Genomic DNA, 20,608 nt, shown 5'->3' with positions numbered 1-20,608 from the left:
TCTCCCAACCACCATGGCCTGGCTCATTTCCTTCCCTCACCAACTCCTTACATCCTCTGCTGGGACCGCTCCACCTCCAGGGATGGCTCCCAGCACCTGTGCTTTGGGGACGTGGCATTAAGTAGTAGCTCCTTCCCCTCTGGTCCCTGTTTTTAGCCACAGCCCTGCTGTTCTGGAATGATTTGCCAATGAAGAGCTTAAGACCCCAGCTCATAGCATCCTACATTATACTGGCATATGTTATATTTTTTAAATGTTAAGTTCTTTGATAGTATCCAAGAATTAGAAAACATACATCTTTTATTCATGGCTGCTCTTGAAAAGTGTGAATATCTGAACTCAGTTCATGAAAACAGCTCATCCTCTCAGCAAGCAGTTGCTCTCCAGTTCTCAGCTACACTTGCCTCACATGCCCATCATCTGTACTCATCCAGCTTACCTTCCAATGATCCTTGGTACTCCAGCTGCAGCCTCTGGTCTGCTTATGTACCTCCCCACCAACATCATGGCTATCATAGACAGATGTTGTATCTTGTCATTTCTTCCAGTACCTGTCGCATTTCTGGCAGGCCGGAGAAGATCAATTCATATTTGTAAATACATGAGTAAGGCAGTAATATTATTCTCTGTAATACTGTAGCACCAGACCCTTGACATGCATGTGTCGAAACCCATGGAACCACCAAGCACCATGATTGAAATCTACCATGAAGAATGGACTTCCGTTTTTACCAATGTGTCAGTATCAGCTCATCGATCATTAGTACATCAACTTTGAACAAATAAGCTGCACCAGTACAGGATGCTAACAGGAATCTTCTCAGGACTTCCTGGGGAACCTTTCTACAAATCTAATACTGCTCTAAAAACGTAGCCCACAAGGCTAGAGATGACTCAGCAGTTAAGCCCACTTGGTGCTCAGTCATGAGGACTGGAATCTTAGCACTAAGGTCAGAGGGCTCACAAATGCCTGTAACTCCAGCTCCAAGGGACCTGATGCCCTCCTCTGACCTCCCAAGCACTTGTACACACACACACACACACACACACACACACACACACAGAAAAATCAATTTTTAAATTTATTTTACATCCCAACTGCAGTTTCCCCTCCCTCCTCTCCTCCCACTCACCGCCTCCCTTACCCCTCCTCCCCCCATTCATTCCTCCTTCTCTTCTATTCAGAAAAGGGCAGACCTCCCATGGATAGCAACAAAACATGACATAAAAAGTTGCAGTAAGACTAAGCACCTTCTCTCCCTCATATTAAAGTTGGACAGGGCAACCCAGTAAGAGGAATAGGGTCCCAAAAGCCGACAAAAGAGTCAGAGGCAGCCCCTGCTCCCACAAGAAGAACAAGCTACACAACTGTAACATATATGCAGAGGGTCTAGGTCAGTCCCATGCAGGCTCCCTGATTGTCTCGGTTCAGTCTCTGTGAGCTCCTATGAACCCAGGATAGCTGATTCTGCGGGGTTTTTTGTGGTGTCCGATCTCTCTAGCTTGTACAATCCTTCTTCCCTTCTTCCATAGGATTCCCCATGCTCTCCCTAGTTTTGGCTGTGGTCTGCATCTGTTTCCATCAGTTGCTGGATGAAGCCTCTCTGATGACAAGTAGGCTAGGCACCAATCTATGAGTATAGCAGAATATCATTAGGCACCATTACACTGATATTTTTCCTTTTTTTTTTTCCAGTCATGTTTGGTTCCGCCCCAGGTCTTTGGGTCCTGGCACTCCAGGTAGTGTCGGGGTGGCCTGAATCAGAAGCTGGACCAGTCATTGATTGGCCACTCCCACTCTCTACACCACCCTTACTCCAACACATCCCATAGGCAGACAGACATGAGTAGGTTGAAGGTTATGTAGCTGGGTCAGTAGCCCAACCCCTCCACTGGAAGTCTTGCCTGGCCACAGGAGATGCCCACTTGAGGCTATGTGTCCCCTGTTGCTAGGAGTCTCAGCTGGAGTCATCCTTGTAGATTCCTGGGAGTTTCCCTTTCACTAGGTTTCTACCTCACCCTGAAATATCCCCCTTTCCAGTCATCTCTGTCACCCAACCTGATCCCTCATGTTTCCATCCCTACCTGCCACCAGTCCACCCAGGAAATCTGTTCTACTTCCCCTTCCCAGGGAAATCCATGCTTCCCTCTTTGGGCCCTCCTTGTTCCTGCCCTCTCTGGGTCTGTAGATTGTAGCATGGTTAACCTTTACTTTATAAGTGAGTATATATCATGTTTGTCTTTGTGAATCAAGGTTACCTCACTCAGGATGATTTTTTAATAGTTCCATTCATTTGCCTGCAAATTTCATGATGTCATTGTTTTTAACAGCCAAGTGATGCTCCATTGTGTAAATATATCACATTTTCTTTATCCGTTCTTCGGTTGAGGGACACCTAGGTTATTTCCAGTTTCTGGATATTATGAATAAAGCTGCTATGAACAAGGTTTAGCAAGTGTCCTTGTGGTATGTTTGAGCATCCTTTGGGTGTATGCCTAAGAGTGATACAGCTGGGTCTTGAGGTAGATCGATTCCCAGTTTTCTGAGAAACTGCCATATTGATTTCCAAAGTGGCTGTACAAGGTTGTACTCCCACCATCAATAGAGGAGTGTTATCCTTGCTCCACATCCTCTCCAGCATGAGCTGTCCCTTGTGTTTTTGATTTTAGCCATCCCTGACAGGTGTAAGATGGAATCTCAGAGTCATTTTGATTTGTATTTCCCCAATGGCTGGGGATGCTGAACATTTCTTTAAGTGTTTCTCAGCCATTTGAAATTCTTACATTAAGAATTCTCTGTTTAAATTTGTATCCCCACTTTTAAATTGGATTATTTGATTTATTGATGACTAATTTCTTGAGGTCTTTATATAATTTGGAAATTAGCCTTCTGTCAGATGTGAGGTTGGCGAAGATCTTTTCCCATTATATAGGATGCCATTTTGTCCTATTGAAAGTATCTTTTGCCTTACAGAAGCTTTTCAATTTCGTGAGGTCCCATTTATTAATTGTTGATCTTAGTGTCTGTAATATTGGTGTTCTATTCAGGAAGTTGTTCCCGTGCCAATGCGTTCAAGGCTATTTCCCACTTTTTCTTCTGTCAGGGTCAGAGTATCTGGATTTATGTTGAGGTCTTTGGATTTGAGTTTTGTGCAGAGTGATAGATATGGATCTATTTGCATTCTTCTACATGCCAACATCCAGTTAAACCAGTACCATTTGTTGAAGATGCTTTCTTTTTTCCATTGTATAATTTTGGCTTCTCTGCTGAAAATCAGGTGTGTGGATTTACATCTGGGTCTTCAATTGACCCACCTGTCTGTTTTTATGCCAATACCATGTAGTTTTTATTACTATAGCTCTCTGGTAGAGCTTGAAATCAGGGATGGTGATACCTCTGGAAGTTCTTTTATTGTACAGGATTGTTTTAGCTATCCTGGGTTCTTTGTTTTTCCATGTAAAGTTGAGTATTGTTCTTTCAAGGTCTGTAAAAAATTGTGTTGATATTTTAATGGAGATTTCACTGAATTTGTAGACTACTTTTGGTAAGATGGCCATTTTTACTGTGTTAACCCTACTAATCCATGAGTGTGGGAGATCTTTCCATCTTCTGATATCTTCTCCAGTTTCTTTCTTCAAAGATATGAAGTTCTTGTCATACAGGTCTTTCACTTGCTTGGTTAGAGTTACACCAAGATATTTAATATTATTTGTGGCTATTGTGAAGGGTGTTGTTGCCCTGATTTTTTTCTCAGCCCTTTATCATATAGATGGACTACTGATGGTTTTTTAGTTAATCCTGTATCCAGCCACTTTGCTGAAGGTGTTTATCAACTGTAGGAGTTCCCTGGTAGAATTTTGGGGATCATTTACATATACTAATATAACATCTACAAATAGCAATACTTTGACTTCTTCCTTTCCAGTTTATATTCCCTTGATCCTATAGTTGTTTTATTGTACAAGCCAGAACTTCAAGTACTATATTGGATAAATATGCAGACAATGGACAGCCTTGTCTTATTCCTGATTTTCCTGGAATTGCTTTGAGTTTCTCTTCATTTAATTTGATGTTGACTATAGATTTGCTGTATACTGCCTTTATTATGTTTAGGTGTGTTCCTTGTATCCCCGATCTCTCCAAGATTTTTATCATGAAGGGGTGTTAGATTTTTGTCAAAGGCTTTTTTCAACATCTAATAAGATGATCATGTGGTTTTTTCCTTTCAATTTGTTTATATGGTGTGTTAGATTTTTGTCAAAGGCTTTTTTCAATATCTAATAAGATGATCATGTGGTTTTTCCTTTCAATTTGTTTATATGGTGTGTTAGATTTTTGTCAAAGGCTTTTTTCAACATCTAATAAGATGATCATGTGGTTTTTCCTTTCAATTTGTTTATATGGTGGATTACATTGACAGATTTTCGTATGTTGAACCATCCCTGCATCCCTGAAATGAAGCTTCCTTGATCATGGTGGATTTTATTTTTGATGTGTTCTTGGATTCACCTTGTATTTTATTGAGTGCTTTTGCATCTATGTTAATGAGGGATATTGGTTTGTAATTCTCTTTGTTGAGTTTTTGTGTGGTTTGGGTATCAGGGTGACTGTGGCCTCATAAAATGAATTTGGTAATGTTCCTTCTGTTTCTATTGTGTGGAATAATTTGAGGAATGTTGGTATTAGCTCTTCTTTGAAAGTCAGGGAGATTCCTGCACTGAAGCCATCCTTGCCCTGGGCTTTTTTGGTTGGGAGACTTTTAATGACAGCTTCTATTTCCTTAGGGGTTATAAGTCTGTTTAAATTATTTATCTGATCTTGATTTAACTTTGGTAAGTGGTATCTATCAAGAAATTTGTCCATTTCTTTTAGATTTTCCAATTCCAACTTAGATTTCTGAATTTCCTCAGTGTCTGTTGTTATGTCCCCCTTTTCATTTCTGATTTTGTTAATTTGGATATTCTCTCTGTGTCTTTCAGTTAGTTTGGATAAGGATTTGTCTATCTTGTTGATTTTCTCAAAGAACCAACTCTTTGTTTCATTGATTCTTTGTATTGTTCTCTTTGTTTCTATTTTACTGATTTCAGCCCTCACTTTAATTATTTCCTGCCATCTACTAATCTTGGGTGTATTTTCTTCTTTTTTTTCTAGAGCCTTCAAGTGTGCTGTTAAGTTGCTAGTATGACATTTCTCCAAATTCTTTATGCAGGCACTTAGTGCTGTGGACTTGCCTCTTAACACCTATAGCAGGGCCCTTGCTGTTGTTCCCTTTGGGGGTGGGGGCCAAGTAGGCGCAGAGTCAACGGCACACAGACTCCAGGAGAATGTCGAAACAACGAGCTCAGATTGTTCAGTTAGAGGCAAGCCTTATATACCCTCCACTGATATATATATATATATATATATATATATATATATATATATATATATATATATATATATACTCTCCCTGGGGGGGGAGGTCTGATGAATATGCATCAGCTGGTGTGACATGGCTGTCTCTCATTGGTCCAGGTCATCTCCAGATCATGTTTCAGCTGCAGGCCCGTAGGCAGACCCAAGTTGGCTCTCAGAAAGTATCTTTTTTACTTGGCTGGGCCTCAAGCCTGCTAGTGATGAGTCATGCCACAAGCACCACTTTCATTATGTCCCATAAGTGTGGGTATGTTGTGAATTCATTTTCATTGAATTTTAGGAAGTCTTTAATTTCTTTCTTATTTCTTACTTGACACAGCAGTCATTCAGTAAAGAGTTGTTCAGTTTCTATGAGTTTGTAGGCTTTCTGTTGTTTCTGTTGTTGTTGAAATCCACCTTTAATCCATGGTGGTCTGATAGGATGCAGGGGGTTATTTCAATTTCCTTGTATCTGTTGAGACTTGCTTTGTGACCGAGTTTGTGGTCAGTTTGGGAGAAGATTCTGTGAGGTGCCGAGAAGAAAGTGTATTCTTTTATTTTTGGGTGAAATGTTCTGTAGATATCTGTTAGATCTGCTTGGTTCACAGTGTCTGTTAGCCCCAGTATTTCTCTGTCTAGTTTCTGCCTGGATGACCTGTCTGTTAGTGAGAGTGGGGTACTGAAATCTCCCACTATCAATGTGCTAGGGTCAAAGTGTGATAGACTTTGGTAATCTTTCCTTTACAAACGTGGGTGCCCTTATGTTTGGGGCATAGATGTTAAGAATTGAAACGCCATCTTGGTGGATGTTTCCTTCGATGAGTACGAAGTGTCCTTCCCCATCTCTTTTGATTAATTTCAGTTTGAAGTCTATTTTGTTAGATATTAGAATCACTACACCAACTTGCTTCTTGGGTCAATTTGCTTAGAAAATCTTTTTCCAACTCTTTACTCTGAGATAATGTCTGTCTCTGATGTTGAGGTATGTTTCTTGTATGCAGCAAAAGGATGCATCCTGTTTTTGCAACTGTTCTGTTAGCCTGTGTCTTTTTATTGGGGAATTGAGTCCACTGATATTGAGAGATATTAATGACCAATGATTGTTCATTCCTGTTATTTTGGTGGTGGTGGTGGTGGTGGTGGTGGGTGTGTTTGTGTGTGTTTCCCTTCTTTTGATTTTGCTGGTGTGAAATTATTTCCTGTGTTTTCATGGGTGTAGTTAACCTCCTTAGGTTGGAGTTTTCCTTCTAGAACCTTCTGTAGGGCTGAATTTACAGATCAGTACTATTTAAATTTGACTTTGTCATGGAATATCTTGTTTTCTCCATCTATAATGATTGAAAGTTTTGCTGGGTCTAGTAGACTGGGCTGGCATCTGTGGTCTCTTAGAGTCTGCAGCACATCTGTCCAGGTTCTTCTGACTTTTAGTCTCCATTGAGAAGTCAGGTGTGATTCTAATAATTAGGCCTTTATATATTACTTGGTCTTTTTCCCCCTTTTCTCTTTAACACTCTTTCTTATTTCTGTACATTTAGTATTTTGATTATTATGTGGCAAGGGGACTTTCTTTTCTGGTCCAATCTATTTGGCGTTCTGTAGCTTCCTGTGCTTTTATAGGCATTTCATTCTTTGTGTTAGGAAAGTTTTCTTCTATGAGTTTGTTGAAGATATTTTCTGGGCCTTTGAGCTGGGTATTCTTCTCCTTCTTCTATTCCTGTTGTTTTTAGGTTTGGTCTTTCCAGAGCGCCCAGGATTTCCTGGGTGTTTTACATTAGGAACTTTTTAGATTTAGTATTTTCTTCGACCACTGTATCAGTTTTTTCTATCCTATCTGCAATGCCTGAGATTCTGTCTTCCATCTCTTGGGTTCTGTTGGCGATCTTGCATGTGTAGTTCCTGTTCACTTACCTACACTTTCTATCTCCAGGATCCCTGTTTGTGTTTTCTTCATGGCTTCTATTTCTATTTTCAGATCTTGAATGGTTTTACTCATTTCCTTTACCTGTTTGTGTTTTCCTGGATTTCTTTGAGAGATTTGTTCATTTCCTCTTAAAAGGCCTCTATTGTCCTCATAAGATTGGATTTGAGGTCATTTTCTTGTGCTTCCAATGTGTTGGAATATCCAGGGCTTGCTGTAGCAGGATAACTGGGTTCTGGTGGTGCCATATTGCCCTGGGTGTTGTTGATTGTATTCTTGTGCTGGCCTCTAGTCATCTGGGTTTGGGGCTATTATCAGTTTAGGTGCTGATTTCTGAGTTTATCTTTGTTGGATCGATGCTTTTTGGACATTCCCCCCCCCCTCCTTGCTTACTGTTTCCTCTCTGGTCATCTGGCCTTAGTGGCCTGTGGTTCTGGTGACCAGCAAGTCTTCAGGTTCCAATAGTGTGTCTCTGCTGGGGTTTTGGTGGCCTACTTGGCCTCTGGGGTTTGGGGTGCTCACTTTGCTTCTGAGGTTATGGGTTTCTGGGAATTGGCGTGGCCTCCTGGGTTCTAGATACTGGTGTGGTCTCTGGGGTTCCAGGTACCTGGGGTTCCTGGGGCTCCTAATACAAGTGTGGCCTCCAGTAGAACAGGAGTCATCTGCCAGGCTGTGGCTAGGATATTGAGCCTAAGGGAGGAGGTGGTTGTTGGGGACTACTGGGCAGGCTCTGGGGTTCCTAATACCGACATGACCTCCAATATGGTGAGAGTCTTCTGCCAGGGGTTGTGGGCCAGAATATGGAGCTCAGGGAAGGGGGTGCTGTTTGGGACTGCTGGGTGGGGTGTAAGGGTTATTAGCAGGTGGTGGGTGGTGTCTTATTTAAATTAAAAATTTAAATGCAGCCCATTAGAACTGGTGATAGCTCATAGGGTAAGACTACTTATCACCAAACTTGGTAACCTGAAATTGATCTCTGGGATCCACATGGTGGAAGGAAATGACCAACTGCACAAGTTGTCCTCTGACTTCCACATATGTGCCGAGACATTTACACATGCACACACGCACACGCACACACACTCAAATGCCACTAACCAGAGTGAGCAACAGGGCCACTAAATCCAGTAAAATGAATTTCTCCCACTGATACAGATTAGGAGACAATGGATACCCAGCTCTCTGTACTGTCCCTCTTGGGAACAGCATGGACAGAAGTCATTCCAGTCTGAGCTTATAGGGGGTGGGGGGACTAAAACACAGCGGGGATGCTGGCTGGACTGTCCGACACACCTTTGGTCAAGGGTGCTGGCAAGACAGGAGGCAGCTCAAACAGGAGCCTGCAGAGAAAGCAAGACTGGCCAGCACATGGATCTGAACAGGCCAGCAGGAAGGCGTCAAGCAGAGCTCCCTGGGAACTTAGACTCGCTCAGCTCACCTGTCATGGGGGATTTTCCAGGTCTGATTTTTCTCCAGTGTTTCGTACATGGCACAGTAAAAGACTTCAGCTGCATCCACTCTGTTCACTTAACATCAATAGTACTTTATTCTTTTCTGCATCTAAGTTGTTTATCACACTTAAGAAAGGAAGAGAGAAGCCAAACTGTGTAGCTTGTAAGCTCCATGAGAGCAGGAAACGGAATTGTATATTCATTGATGTACAATAATAGATGCTTCACCAATCGCTGTTGAAGAAATAAATTGCTCTACAAGATCCGTAGCTGAATCACAAAGACGAGAGAGGTAATGGGGCCTTCTCGTGGTGGAGGGTGTCTTAAAAGCCACTCCTCAATCAAACCTATGGGTATTTCCAAGAAGCCATCCACATCTGTGCATCCTCGCCACATGTCATCCCATCTCTCTTCAGGCTGCATGACTGCATGGCTCAGAGCATGCTGGATGAGCCCTGCTGGTAGCGTGGGCACTGGGAGGTGACCAGTGCTCTGCCTGTTCTCACTGTGGGAAAGGGATGGGAAATCCAGACTCTGCTCTGCTCGTGAGAGGCCCCTTGCGTATGTGAAACTGGATGGTGACCAGGACTTCCTCGGAGTGCCTCTCTAATAACAATAAAAGTGTACTGTGCTTTTTAAATGAATGGATTTGGTAAAATGTTTTCTTACTTTTTCCTAGACATCGCCTGGTGGTATTACCAGTATCAGAGAGGTAAAAAAAAAAAAAAAAAAAAAAAAAAAAAAAAAAAAGTCTACACTAACTTGACTGTCTCAGTTATATTATTTGGAAAGGAAGAATTTTTAATCAAGTATATATTCTGCAATTGGTTTTCTCATTCACCAGATTTTTGTGCCCCTTGTTAGCAAACTCAGTCTGTGTAGAAATGGCTAGGGATGTCCTCTTAGGGTTGAGGTTTAAGAAAAGCTTTGTTCCTCCTAAGAGACTCATATTTTTCCTTCCATGATAATTGAATGTCCATAAAATAAAGCTCAGAACTATGCTGTAGCTTAAGTATATTAACTGTTTAGAACAAATTATCTGAATTTTCTGTTCCCCTCCCCTCCCCCCAACATGGTCCAGACCTCCAATCAAATCAGCATTTTCTGAAGCAGTTTTTCTTTATTTTTATTCTATTATCTAGTTCCTACAATGTACTTCAAATGCTTTGTGAAATAAAATAGAATGCTTAAATAGAGAGAGGAGAAAGGCAGGTGGTGGGGAGGTTAAGCGGGTCTGCATCAAGATCCAGACTCAACAGCCTCCAAGCCACACAGGCAGCTTAAGGGCATTAAAAAGAGCCTGAGGTGATGCATGCATGGCACATGCCTTTAATCCCAGCACTCAAGAGGCAGAGGCAGTTGGATCTCTGCGAGTTCATAGCCAGCCTGGTCTACAGAGTGAGCTCCAGGACAGCCAGAGATACTTAGAGAGACCATGTCTCAAAATAAGAGAAAGAAAGAAAGAAAGAAAGAAAGAAAGAAAGAAAGAAAGAAAGAAAGAAAGAAAGAAAGAAAGGGAGGGGAGGGGAGGGGAGGGAAGGGAAGGGAAGGGAAGGGAAGGGAAGGGAAGGGAAGGGAAGGGAAAGGAAAGGAAAGGAAAGGAAAGGAAAGGAAAGGAAAGGAAAGGAAAGGAAAGGAAAGGAAAGGAAAGGAAAGGAAAGGAAAGGAGGGAGGGAGGGAGGGAGGAAGGGAAAGGAAGGAAGGAGGGAGGGAGGGAAAGAGGGAGGGAGGAAGGGAGTGTCCTAGGTGAATAACAGAGGGCCCTAGTGACTCTACTTAACCAGAGTGTCCAGCCCCTGCTTGGCTCTAGTAGATGACACCCTGGTGAGAATTTGAAACTCAAGATTTTCCAGGAGAAATCAGAAACACAAACTTTGTCATGGATTTCTTGTCTATAAACATTAGCAACTAATTTTAAATGTATTTTATCTATTTCATATAAAGTATGAGCTTCTATGTATTTCTTACAAACAAAACCTCTCTTTGAACTTCATTCAAGCTAAGGATCACAATTTTGCAGTCTCAAAATGGAATGGAATGAATGTGTGGACATAAAGTACAACCCAGATGCCCCCTCTGCCAAACACACACACACACACACACACACACACACACACACACACACACACACACACACACTCTTAAGAAACTGTATTCTAAGCAAGGGAGGAGGTGGTCATAGTTTTGGGTCATGGCCTTTGTCATCAGCTAGAGAAGATACTTCACTACCAGATGTACCCCCGAGGTGTGGGTCCTCAGTGCTCAGTTTGAGGATCTGACTTGTACACAGGCATGACATTTGTTAGGAGCAGGAGCACCTCAAGGCTGTCCCAAAGCAACTTACAGTCTGTGCTCCAATAAGTAGAAGCCACTGTGGGGACATATGGAAACCACATCTGATGGCAGAGTCCTGGACTGGCTGGAATCAATATCCAGCTTTGTCACTGTTGGCCTATGTGACCCAAACCTCAGACAAAAGGAGTTAGAGCTTGGGATAGATCGACAATAGAAGACCTTTGTCTGGACTCTGTTTATTTAAAAGTTACAGAACTCACTGGAGATATAGGGAGGCTTGATACAATACAGTTTTTCTAAGAGAGTCTAAAGTTTTCATTCATCCTATACCCAGAACCACCCCAAATCATTTACTCAGAATCATACACTGTTTTGTCTGAGATTCCTCGCTGTAGCATACTCTACAATTTATTGTTCTGGCTCACGTTCACTCCCGGTAGAAGACATTCATCACCTTGTGGGTCACTTGTAGCTAGAAAATCACCTTCTCTACTAAGATAACTGACTTCTAAATATCAGGCACTAGACTCCTCACCCCCACCATACACAAAGTCACATGAAAGCAGTTAACAGATTTCTAATAGAACATTACAAAGAGAAGATAATTCTCATGGATTTTTACCAAACAGAAATTTCCATAGCATTAACCTCAAGATTAGTTTTGATTCAAACTCAATCTGACTTAATAATTAGTTTATCATCTTTAATCATGAAAATAATAACAAGCACATAGGGTTTTGAAGACTCACAAGAACCAAAGTGGTAAGGAGGCACCCTGTGTGTTAATTCTGGTTTTGTCTAACCAGGGAGCTGGACCAGTGTCCTCTCTCTATTGGTTCTGTCTAGAGACATCCAGGGAATCCCTGAGTGGCTACAGACGATGTAAAAATCACCCTTCCAAAATTTCCCCTGCATATATTCACAGTGGCCCAGAACAAAAAGGCTACAAGGTGGTATGGAAGAGAGGAATGTCCAAATGTGGGCAAGTCTAGACAGTTGCAAAAGCTGTGGACAAGTTCAATTATTGTTTTCCAATCAAAGGCCATGACTCATGAGGGTCACAGTGGCACAGGTCTGCCAGCACTAAAGTACATCTCACGCCAGTCAAAGACAGCCCTGCCTCACGAAGCTTTACCTCCAAATTGTTGCATGCATTTATCGCTTATACTGTTACATAAGTTACATTTTTACTTACTGATTTAAGCACCTAGTATCCTTAAGTGTCCACTTCCCTACATCTTGAGCCTCAATGACCAGAATTTCTTCTGTCACGGATATGACCACAGACTGATTATTAGTGAAGGGTAAAGCCAGAAAGCAAAAGCTTGGGCATCAATAACTGAGTATTCACAGCCTGCAGAATCTCTTTAATCTGGAACTCGATCCTGCCTCCCACATAGCAAGCCTATCATTGGTTAATAAGGAATGACTCTATCTTAATAAAGTCAGTTTAATAGTTGGTGTCTCAATAATTATCACTTTTTAAGCAAAGTGATGAGAAGTGAAAGCTCGTTCTGAGTTGAAAAAAAATTCTTTAAATGTCTGCAAAGAAATTCCCTTAGCTTATAAGGAATCCAGCCAGTCACAGGGAGATTAAGAAATAACACAATAACACACACACACACACACACACACACACGCACACGCACACGCACACGCACACACACACGCACATACACACAGGGAGACAGACAGAGAGAGAGAGAAAGAGAGAGACTCTATTCTTCTGGGTCAGATATACATCTGCAGGTAGACACCTTTACAACATATAGTTTTCTATTTTCCAAAATATAATTTTCTATTTTCTTATTTGTATTTTAATATAATTTTGCTGATTCTTCTTCCTTTGCTAGGGCTACCTGGGCATACCCAGTGGATCTCTGAGGGGCAATATGTAGAGTATATTGTAAACATCTAGAGCCCCTTCGTAAGTTTCTTCAGCTATACGAAGCTAAAGATATGCGCATTTTTGCGCCAGGATGCCCCTGCAGTTGATTTCTTAGGATGAGTTTGAGGTCTCGTGAGGCACCTGCGGGGTTTCTGCATTACACTTATGGGACTTCCCTTTTCCATTGCTTTTCTTCCTGGGCACTGGCCCTTTGATTTACACGAAACCTTCTGCAATCAGGTAGCTGGTACTTAACTCATTAGCAAAACTAACAATAATTAAAGGCTCGCTAAGAATTATAAGGAAATTGGCCACTTGCCACAATGTAACATAAACAGAGTATCTTATTTATTTTGAATCATTATCTGCCTCCATCCCAGAAGAATTAGGTGATGTGTGTTACCCAGCACGTAAGAAAGATAACAATTAGCTTCGCTGCCACATTATTGGAGCTTTACTCTAACATCCATTACCGCTGGGACTCTGCACAAGATATAAATTTTGATGGATTTGTTTGCATTGGGATTTAAGTACCAAAGGAGAAAGTGACAGCAGCAGAGAAAATCTGGTGCAAAGAGCCCACCCCTGATTACAGAGTGCCTGCCGTTGTAGCACCTGCTCGCCCTGTCCTGTGAGACAAACCCAGCCTGCCTCTTGTCTGACTTACCGTGGGGCAGCGTGGTCTGCGTGTTCCCAGCCTGCCATCTCACCCCTGTTTTCATCAGGCGGGATCTGGAATTGTTCAATATGTGGATTGGCGGATACCCGTGTGACCACAACGGGCAGAGTAGGGTGGATGGTAAATGATCCTCAACTGGAATGAATTCACAGAAAGCATTCTGCCAGGGCCCAGTGGAAAGTACCCACTCATCCCTGCATGAGGCTAGACTCGTGGCAGCGCCATTGATGGATGAACTTTGACTTGCTTGGAGGGAAGATAAGCAGATTCAGCTGACAGGCACTTTGTAAACCGACCATTAGACCTCCATTTCAGTGCACATTCTGGAAGTTGAACCTCTACTACCCACGACTATTTGTAGAGCCTTCCAAATACCCTCAAAACCTTTATTTATACAAAGGCACACAGACTGAAGTCACTTCCCTAGTACTGAAGGATATCTAGCAGATATTATAAAACAATACCCTACATGTCACATTTCACATACCACAGTTTGGACGTTCTACTAAGCCTCCCTAGCATCTCCCTTGCCAGCTCACACAGTGAAAATGTATCCTTTTTAAAAGCAGGTGTGATTTGTCCCCCTTACTATTTGGAAGCTTTCCTTCTGCTCTGTTCCCCGTGTCTCTACATAGAAAGCAGTGTCCATGGGCATTGATTTGAATATGCAAAGAAGGCCATTTGAAAGAGAAGACGGTTTTGTGTGGAAATTTTGAAGATGTGTTTTAAACACTTCTGCCCTCCTCTCCCTACCTCAGATGCTGATGTTCCCTCCCCTTTGTGTCCGTCACACCTTCAGTAACACAGTGGACAGACTGTCGGCCAGCAAATGGGCGGGGAGTGGGGTTCAAGGCCCAAGATTATCTGCAGTGTGACCCAGCCCAACCCAAAGTCCCAGTTCCCAACATCACTCTTTCAACAGCTCAGACGATGGTCTGACAGAGACCAGGGAGGCCATGCTCTGACATCATTCCCTCTGCTTCCAGACAAAATCGAGGATGAGCTAGAGATGACCATGGTTTGCCACCGGCCTGAAGGACTGGAGCAGCTTGAGGCCCAGACGAATTTCACCAAGAGGGAGCTGCAAGTCCTTTACCGGGGATTCAAAAATGTAAGACCCCCCCCCCCCCAGAGGCTCTGAGGCTTGGTATGATTTCCCACATGGCTAAGCTCTTCTGGAGCCAAGGGAGTCCCCAGAGTGCAGAGGTTCAGGGAGGCCACCACTGTGGACCGGCACGGGGTGAGAAAGTAGGCTTGCAGAGGCCAAGGCCTCAGCAGACAGGAATGTCACCCACTGCACGGAAGTGCTGCAGGGTGGTGTGACCTCAGAGAAGCCCTCCCAGCCCAGGTGCTAACCCTAGCTTAACATTCACATTTTACCCTCTGTTGGATGTCCAACAGTGAGGGGATTGGGCTCTACTGATCTGTGCTAATGAGGCCCACAAAGACTGGTATATAAGCCTGAATGTCATGGCACTGTGTTTATTTCTCCCGAAAGTCAGGACAGTGAGACCAGACGTTCCTCCCCTCCTGCTGGAAACTTCTCCTTCTGTGAGCCTCACAGAAAGCCAAGTTCTTCGCAAAGGAGCATGGGAGGAAGGAAGTTCAAAACTGACACACACTTGAGTCCACCCCTGCTTTCTGGGCTGCTTTGGGGGCTCTCGCATGCCAGTCTGGATAAGGAGCTTGGGCTTAAAGCTTACATCTCAGAGCACAATCATATTCCCGAATCAGTGAGTGGAACAGAGCAGAAGAGGTGTTCTGGTCACCTCCCTCTGGGTGCAGCCTACAGGTGGAGTTTGGTCAACTGCCCTACGGCTCGACCATGCTGGTCATGTGACTGCTTTCTATGCTGGTCATGTGTCTGTGCTACCGTTAGCCTTTCTTCCTTCCAATGTTGAGGAGGCCATGTTAATAGTGGCCAGCTGAGTTGGAGCAGAGGCCTGGGAGGTTGTTGCCCAGTTGGGCACTTGGCTGAGAGGGGAATAGAAAGGAAAAGAAAATCCACAGTATTTTTGGGCATCTGCCATAGTCTCAGTACCACCTAATACTGCTAGCTCTTTTGGGAGGAAACTGTTAGCCATGTTCCATGGGTAAGTGTGTTCGAGATCATAGGCTGCCTTGGACAAAGTCACGAAGCTTAGAACAGGCTTAACCAGGATCTGAACCTAGACCTTCCTAGCCCTAACATCAAGACTCTCCCAGCACAGTACCTACCCTGTGGTGACTTCCCATCTCTTGCAAAGTAGCTTTTCATGGCGGGGTTACCTCCAAGATCCCCCCGGAGATACCCAGTGCACAGGTATTTGTCCAGTCTCTGCCCAGGAGAGAGCATGAGGAACCTGCACAATCTCTACCCTCTAGTACAGCCTCGCAGCCATCCCCCACTCACTCGCTCTCCACTCACTCGCTCTCCCCTTCACCCAGGAGTGCCCCAGCGGTGTGGTCAATGAAGAAACATTCAAGCAGATCTACGCTCAGTTTTTCCCTCACGGAGGTGAGTATATCTGTGGGGAAAATCCTCCCAGCATCCTCTCCAATGATCAGCCATCCCTTCCTCCACCTCCCCTATCCTTTGTCTCTGTCTCCCTTGGGGTTAGAATTTATGCCAAGATTTTTCCTTACTACAAAATACAGAATTCTCTGGGGGGTAAAAATGAACCCACTCCAGAAAAGGAAGGGTTGTCGGTGCAGTGTTGGAAAGTCTCATAGCAGTTCTAGAAAGCAGGTGTCATGCTCCCAGAAGGAACGGTTGAGTTTCAGAGATGTTAAGCAATTTACTCAAGATCACACAGCTTGTATGTGGCAGACCAGGAACAGAAAGTATATGGGACAAAAGCTTCACCATTTTGGTTCCTTAAACAGCTTAGACAGGTTCAAATTTTGTAAACAACATTAATAAATACTGCAGACCATAAAAATCAATGAACCAAAATAAATTGTGGGCAGCGTGACATTGTACTCATTTATAAAACCAGGTTACTGAGGGCCTGGGACCCCTACCACCTGCCCAGTTGGGAACAGCTCCACATATCAAGGGACCCTTCCTCTTGTGACTTTCTTATGTCACCTGTCCACAGGTGTCACTTGACAGGTGCAGAACACCTCTCTGGGTTCTAACAAAATAGAGTCTCAAGTGACCACATCCTTCTTGGGCCCTGTCTATCATGGGCCTTTTCGGACTCACACAGGTGTCTCCCTGGTGTGGGTCTCTGTGTTGGGGAGAAGAAGCTTCATGTCATGCTAGCACCAGACTCCCAGTTTATGAACGCCATAGAGATGCTGTTTTCACTATATGGCAGGGAAGGCTCCAGTTTAATGTATTTCTCCACATGTTTCAAGAGCTGGTTCTTCCCCCATCTCTCTCTACAGAGATGTGGAATGGATTCTCAGAGATGCCCCGTTAGATGTCTACAGGCACAGCTCTATGGAGATATCTTTGATCCAAGTGCAGGTCTCTCCTCGCAAGGGAATGCCCATACCATGGCAAGGACCACTTGCTCAGGACATTTCACTTCAGTCACCATGTTATCACCTCCAGAGAAACAGGTCACACAGAGAAACAGGCAGGGGAACCATTCTGAAGATGATGAAGTAGAGAGAGTCGAGGACCTACCTAACCTTTTGCTAGAACTAGCGTCTAACCTAAACTCCAGGGGCTGAGCAAACAGGTCTCCATCCATCCCCCCTCTCTCTCTCTCTGGTCCCATCCCTGCTTGTTTTCCAATGCCGTCTCTGCCTTCTGTGGAACCCCCCCCCCCCTGCTCACCCGCCTTTCCTTCTACCTTGCAGATGCCAGCACATATGCCCATTACCTCTTCAATGCCTTCGACACCACCCAGACAGGCTCTGTGAAGTTTGAGGTACAGTCTGGGTATCCCCTGGTTCCACATTGCCTCTCCCTCCAAATCTGGGGATCCCGGAGAAAATGGTTAATTGTCAAGAAACTTTACTCCTTTAACAAGCATCACCTGAAGATAGAGAAGGGACTTTCCTTGCCCTCTAGACATGGGGGAGTAGGGTTGTAGAAACAACTTAAGTGCTCCCTTATGCTCTGCATGCTGAGTGGTAGCCTCTGGATCTAGCATTTTACATTTATTAACTTGTTTAACTTCTATAATAATGCTATAAGGTAGGCTTGGATTATCATTTTACAGAAGAAGAAAATAAGGCAGAGGCCAAGTAGCTTTTCCAAGGCCAAAGAGAGAGTAAGTGGCCAAGGGGGCTTTTGAACACAGACAGTATATGCTTCCTCAGCCTGGATCATAGCCACTGGAATGCACAGTCCCTCAGACGTTAAGCAACCATTGCAGCCACAGGTTAGGATCAACTGTGGAAGCTGAATTAACTGCCTAGGGGTCTCCATCCATACAAAGCTCGAGTCTTCCTCAAGGGGCATCAGAAACTACAATGATGAGGGTGTAGGGAATGGAAGACAGACGTTCTTTGCTGGCATTGGCCATTTCCATCTAGCTGACGGGATGATAAGGGGGCAGGGCACCATTTTGTAAAAACACCATGGTCTGGGGGCCAGGCTTCTCTCCACCCACACAGTGGCTCAGAGGTTAATTTTGCTTCTGCCTTTTCCCCTTCTTAGGACTTTGTGACGGCTCTGTCTATTTTACTGAGAGGGACAGTCCATGAAAAACTAAGGTGGACATTTAATTTGTATGACATCAATAAAGACGGCTACATAAACAAAGAGGTGAGTGCCCAGAAGAGAACAGAGGGTTCTTTAAGGAGTAGGTGACAACCATCAGATCTCATTAGCCAAAGCCTGTTCTGCCTGACAAAACCATAGAAGGGAAGATTGGGGAGGGGTGGGCAGCTGTCTCAAAAATGAAAGAGAGAAAGAAAGAAAGAAAGAAAGAAAGAGAGAGAGAGAGAGAGAGAGAGAGAGAGAAAGAGAGAGCGAGAGAGAGAGAGAGAGAAAGAAAGAAAGAAAGAAAGAAAGAAAGAAAGAAAGAAAGAAAGAAAGAAAGAAAGAAAGAAAGAAAGAAAGAAAGAAAGGAGGGGGAGGGAGGGAGGAAGGAAAGAAGGAAGGAAGGAAGGAAGGAAGGAAGGAAGGAAGGAAGGAAAGGGAAAGGAAAGGAAAGAAAAGAAAAGACAAGACAAGACAAGACAAGACAAGACAAGAAAAGAAAAGAAAAGAAAAGAAAAGAAAAATCCCAGAGGATTTCAGGATCTTCACTGCTTGACCCTTAGAGCCTCAGTACGTGTGTTTAGTCAGGAACTGCTCATGGTCTGTCATTCAAGTCACCAGAAGTCTGATGTAAATTGGTGTGCCGTTGGGGCTTAACATTAACATCTGGAGCATCTTGCTGGGCTTCTGTATCTAGACACGATGCCTAGAGCTGTGGAGATTGCCTCTGACCCTGAACTCTGCAAGGTTCTCCTCTCAGATACATAATAGCCAAGTTCCCTAGTCATCCAGCCATGTGGGCGCAACATGGATCTGAGAACTCGGTCAGTGTTCTGGGTGCTGGAGATCAAACAGCGAACGACTGTGGTAAAGTGGAGCGGTGGGATGAACAACAGCAGCAAAATGGAGAGGGTCGGGTAGATGTTTGAGTCAGAGTCGGCAGGGGCCTGTCTAAGAATGCACTGCCATACCAGGACCAGTCACCCCAAAAGCCAGAAAAGTGCCCCAGGCAAAAGTAAGAGCCATTAGAGGGGTTCTCAGGGAAAGTGGAGGTCCATGTGCCCTCCAAACAGAAAAGCTTGGTGGTGGCTGCAGGCTGGGGTATGAAGAAAAGGTCGTCAGGTTCACAGTGAAGGTCGTCAGGCCCAGGCCGTGGAGGACTGGAGTAGACAGCCCGCTCTACCTACTGGGAGCTGCTGGTACAAAGCAGAAGTCTTGAGAGACACTAGTACTAAAGGTGGTTCAAAGTCAGCAGGAAAATCTGAATAGCTTCCCGTCACCAAGAGGAATAAAATTCACATGAAAAATCCTGGGAAAGTTTCAGCTCCTCAGATGGTTTTCTGGTTACTTCTAACACAAACCCTACAAAACTGAGGCAGAAGGAACTTCCCAACTTTTTTTTTTTTTAATCTAACTATACACTACTCTCAAACTAGAAATAAATAAGGTCTTATAGAGAAGACAACTGTCCTTAGTTCCCATGATTACAAATGCAACAAGTTTTATGTAAACATTAGCAAACTAAACACATTAATACATTAAAAAATACAGTGTCATGTAACCAAGTAAGGTTTATTCTAGGAATACAAGGTCGGTTGAATACTCAAAAATCCATGTCATTCACTATATTTACACAATAAAAAGAAAAAGTATATTGACTCACTAAATACAAAAAAAAAGCACTTGACAAAATTACTACTCATTCACAGTAAAGTTTTTAACAAAGACTAGAAGATTTCTTTCTCAGCCTAATAGCTGATAACTGGGGGTTTTTTAATCCTATGGCTAACATCTGCTCACTAGTGAATACTGTATACTGTCAAGGTCAAGAATTAAAGAAGGAAATGAGGCAAGAAAAAAACAAAATGAGAAGAAACCAAAGTGATCTAGATTGGAAAATAACTAAATTTTTATCTGTAATAAGCTTAAATTCATGGAAAATCCTAAGGAAACTCCAGGAAGCTACTAGAAAGAATCATGAACGTATTTATCAAGGTAGCCAGATAGAAATTCTATTTTTTTAAAAAGCAATATATACTATGTTAGGAAATAATTCCCCTTATGATAGTACCCATATACACAAATATTTTTGATAAATTCAATAAAACTGATGTAAGATTTATACATAAAAACACAAAATATTGCTGAAAATTGAGGCCTAAGTAAACAGATGTGCCATGTTGGACTACGCAAGATATTAAAATGGAGAGTCCCAAAAATCCAACTTGTAGACTCAGTGTAGTCACAACCAAAACACCCAGCAGACACTTTGAAGAAACTGATAAATTGATCTAAAATGTATATGGAAATACAAGGAGCAAAACAACCCAAATGAACCCA

At 43.2% G+C, this 20,608-nt stretch overlaps 1 protein-coding gene across 7 annotated transcripts in view; it reads left to right on the top strand.

Moving 5' to 3' along the window:
• Positions 1 to 20,608, top strand: part of Kcnip1 (potassium voltage-gated channel interacting protein 1) — a 378,331-nt gene that overhangs the window by 345,600 nt on the left and 12,123 nt on the right. For 5 of the 7 annotated variants that reach the window (XM_052759013.1, XM_052759015.1, XM_052759014.1 and 2 more), the window contains 4 exons: positions 14,613 to 14,737; positions 16,054 to 16,123; positions 17,419 to 17,489; positions 18,224 to 18,331. In XM_052759013.1, the coding sequence (XP_052614973.1) occupies positions 14,613 to 14,737; positions 16,054 to 16,123; positions 17,419 to 17,489; positions 18,224 to 18,331 (374 nt within the window). Of the gene's footprint in view, positions 1 to 9,441; positions 9,477 to 14,612; positions 14,738 to 16,053; positions 16,124 to 17,418; positions 17,490 to 18,223; positions 18,332 to 20,608 lie in introns of all 7 variants that reach the window. The other 2 variants (XM_052759012.1, XM_052759017.1) reach the window with 2 other exon arrangements.

This window comes from Peromyscus californicus, unplaced genomic scaffold (genome assembly GCF_007827085.1).
Source record: "Peromyscus californicus insignis strain IS unplaced genomic scaffold, ASM782708v3 Scaffold_3__1_contigs__length_106647218, whole genome shotgun sequence".
Taxonomy (NCBI): domain Eukaryota; kingdom Metazoa; phylum Chordata; class Mammalia; order Rodentia; family Cricetidae; genus Peromyscus; species Peromyscus californicus.
Note: the sequence above shows the minus strand (reverse complement) of the source record. Positions and strands in the feature narration are given on the sequence as shown.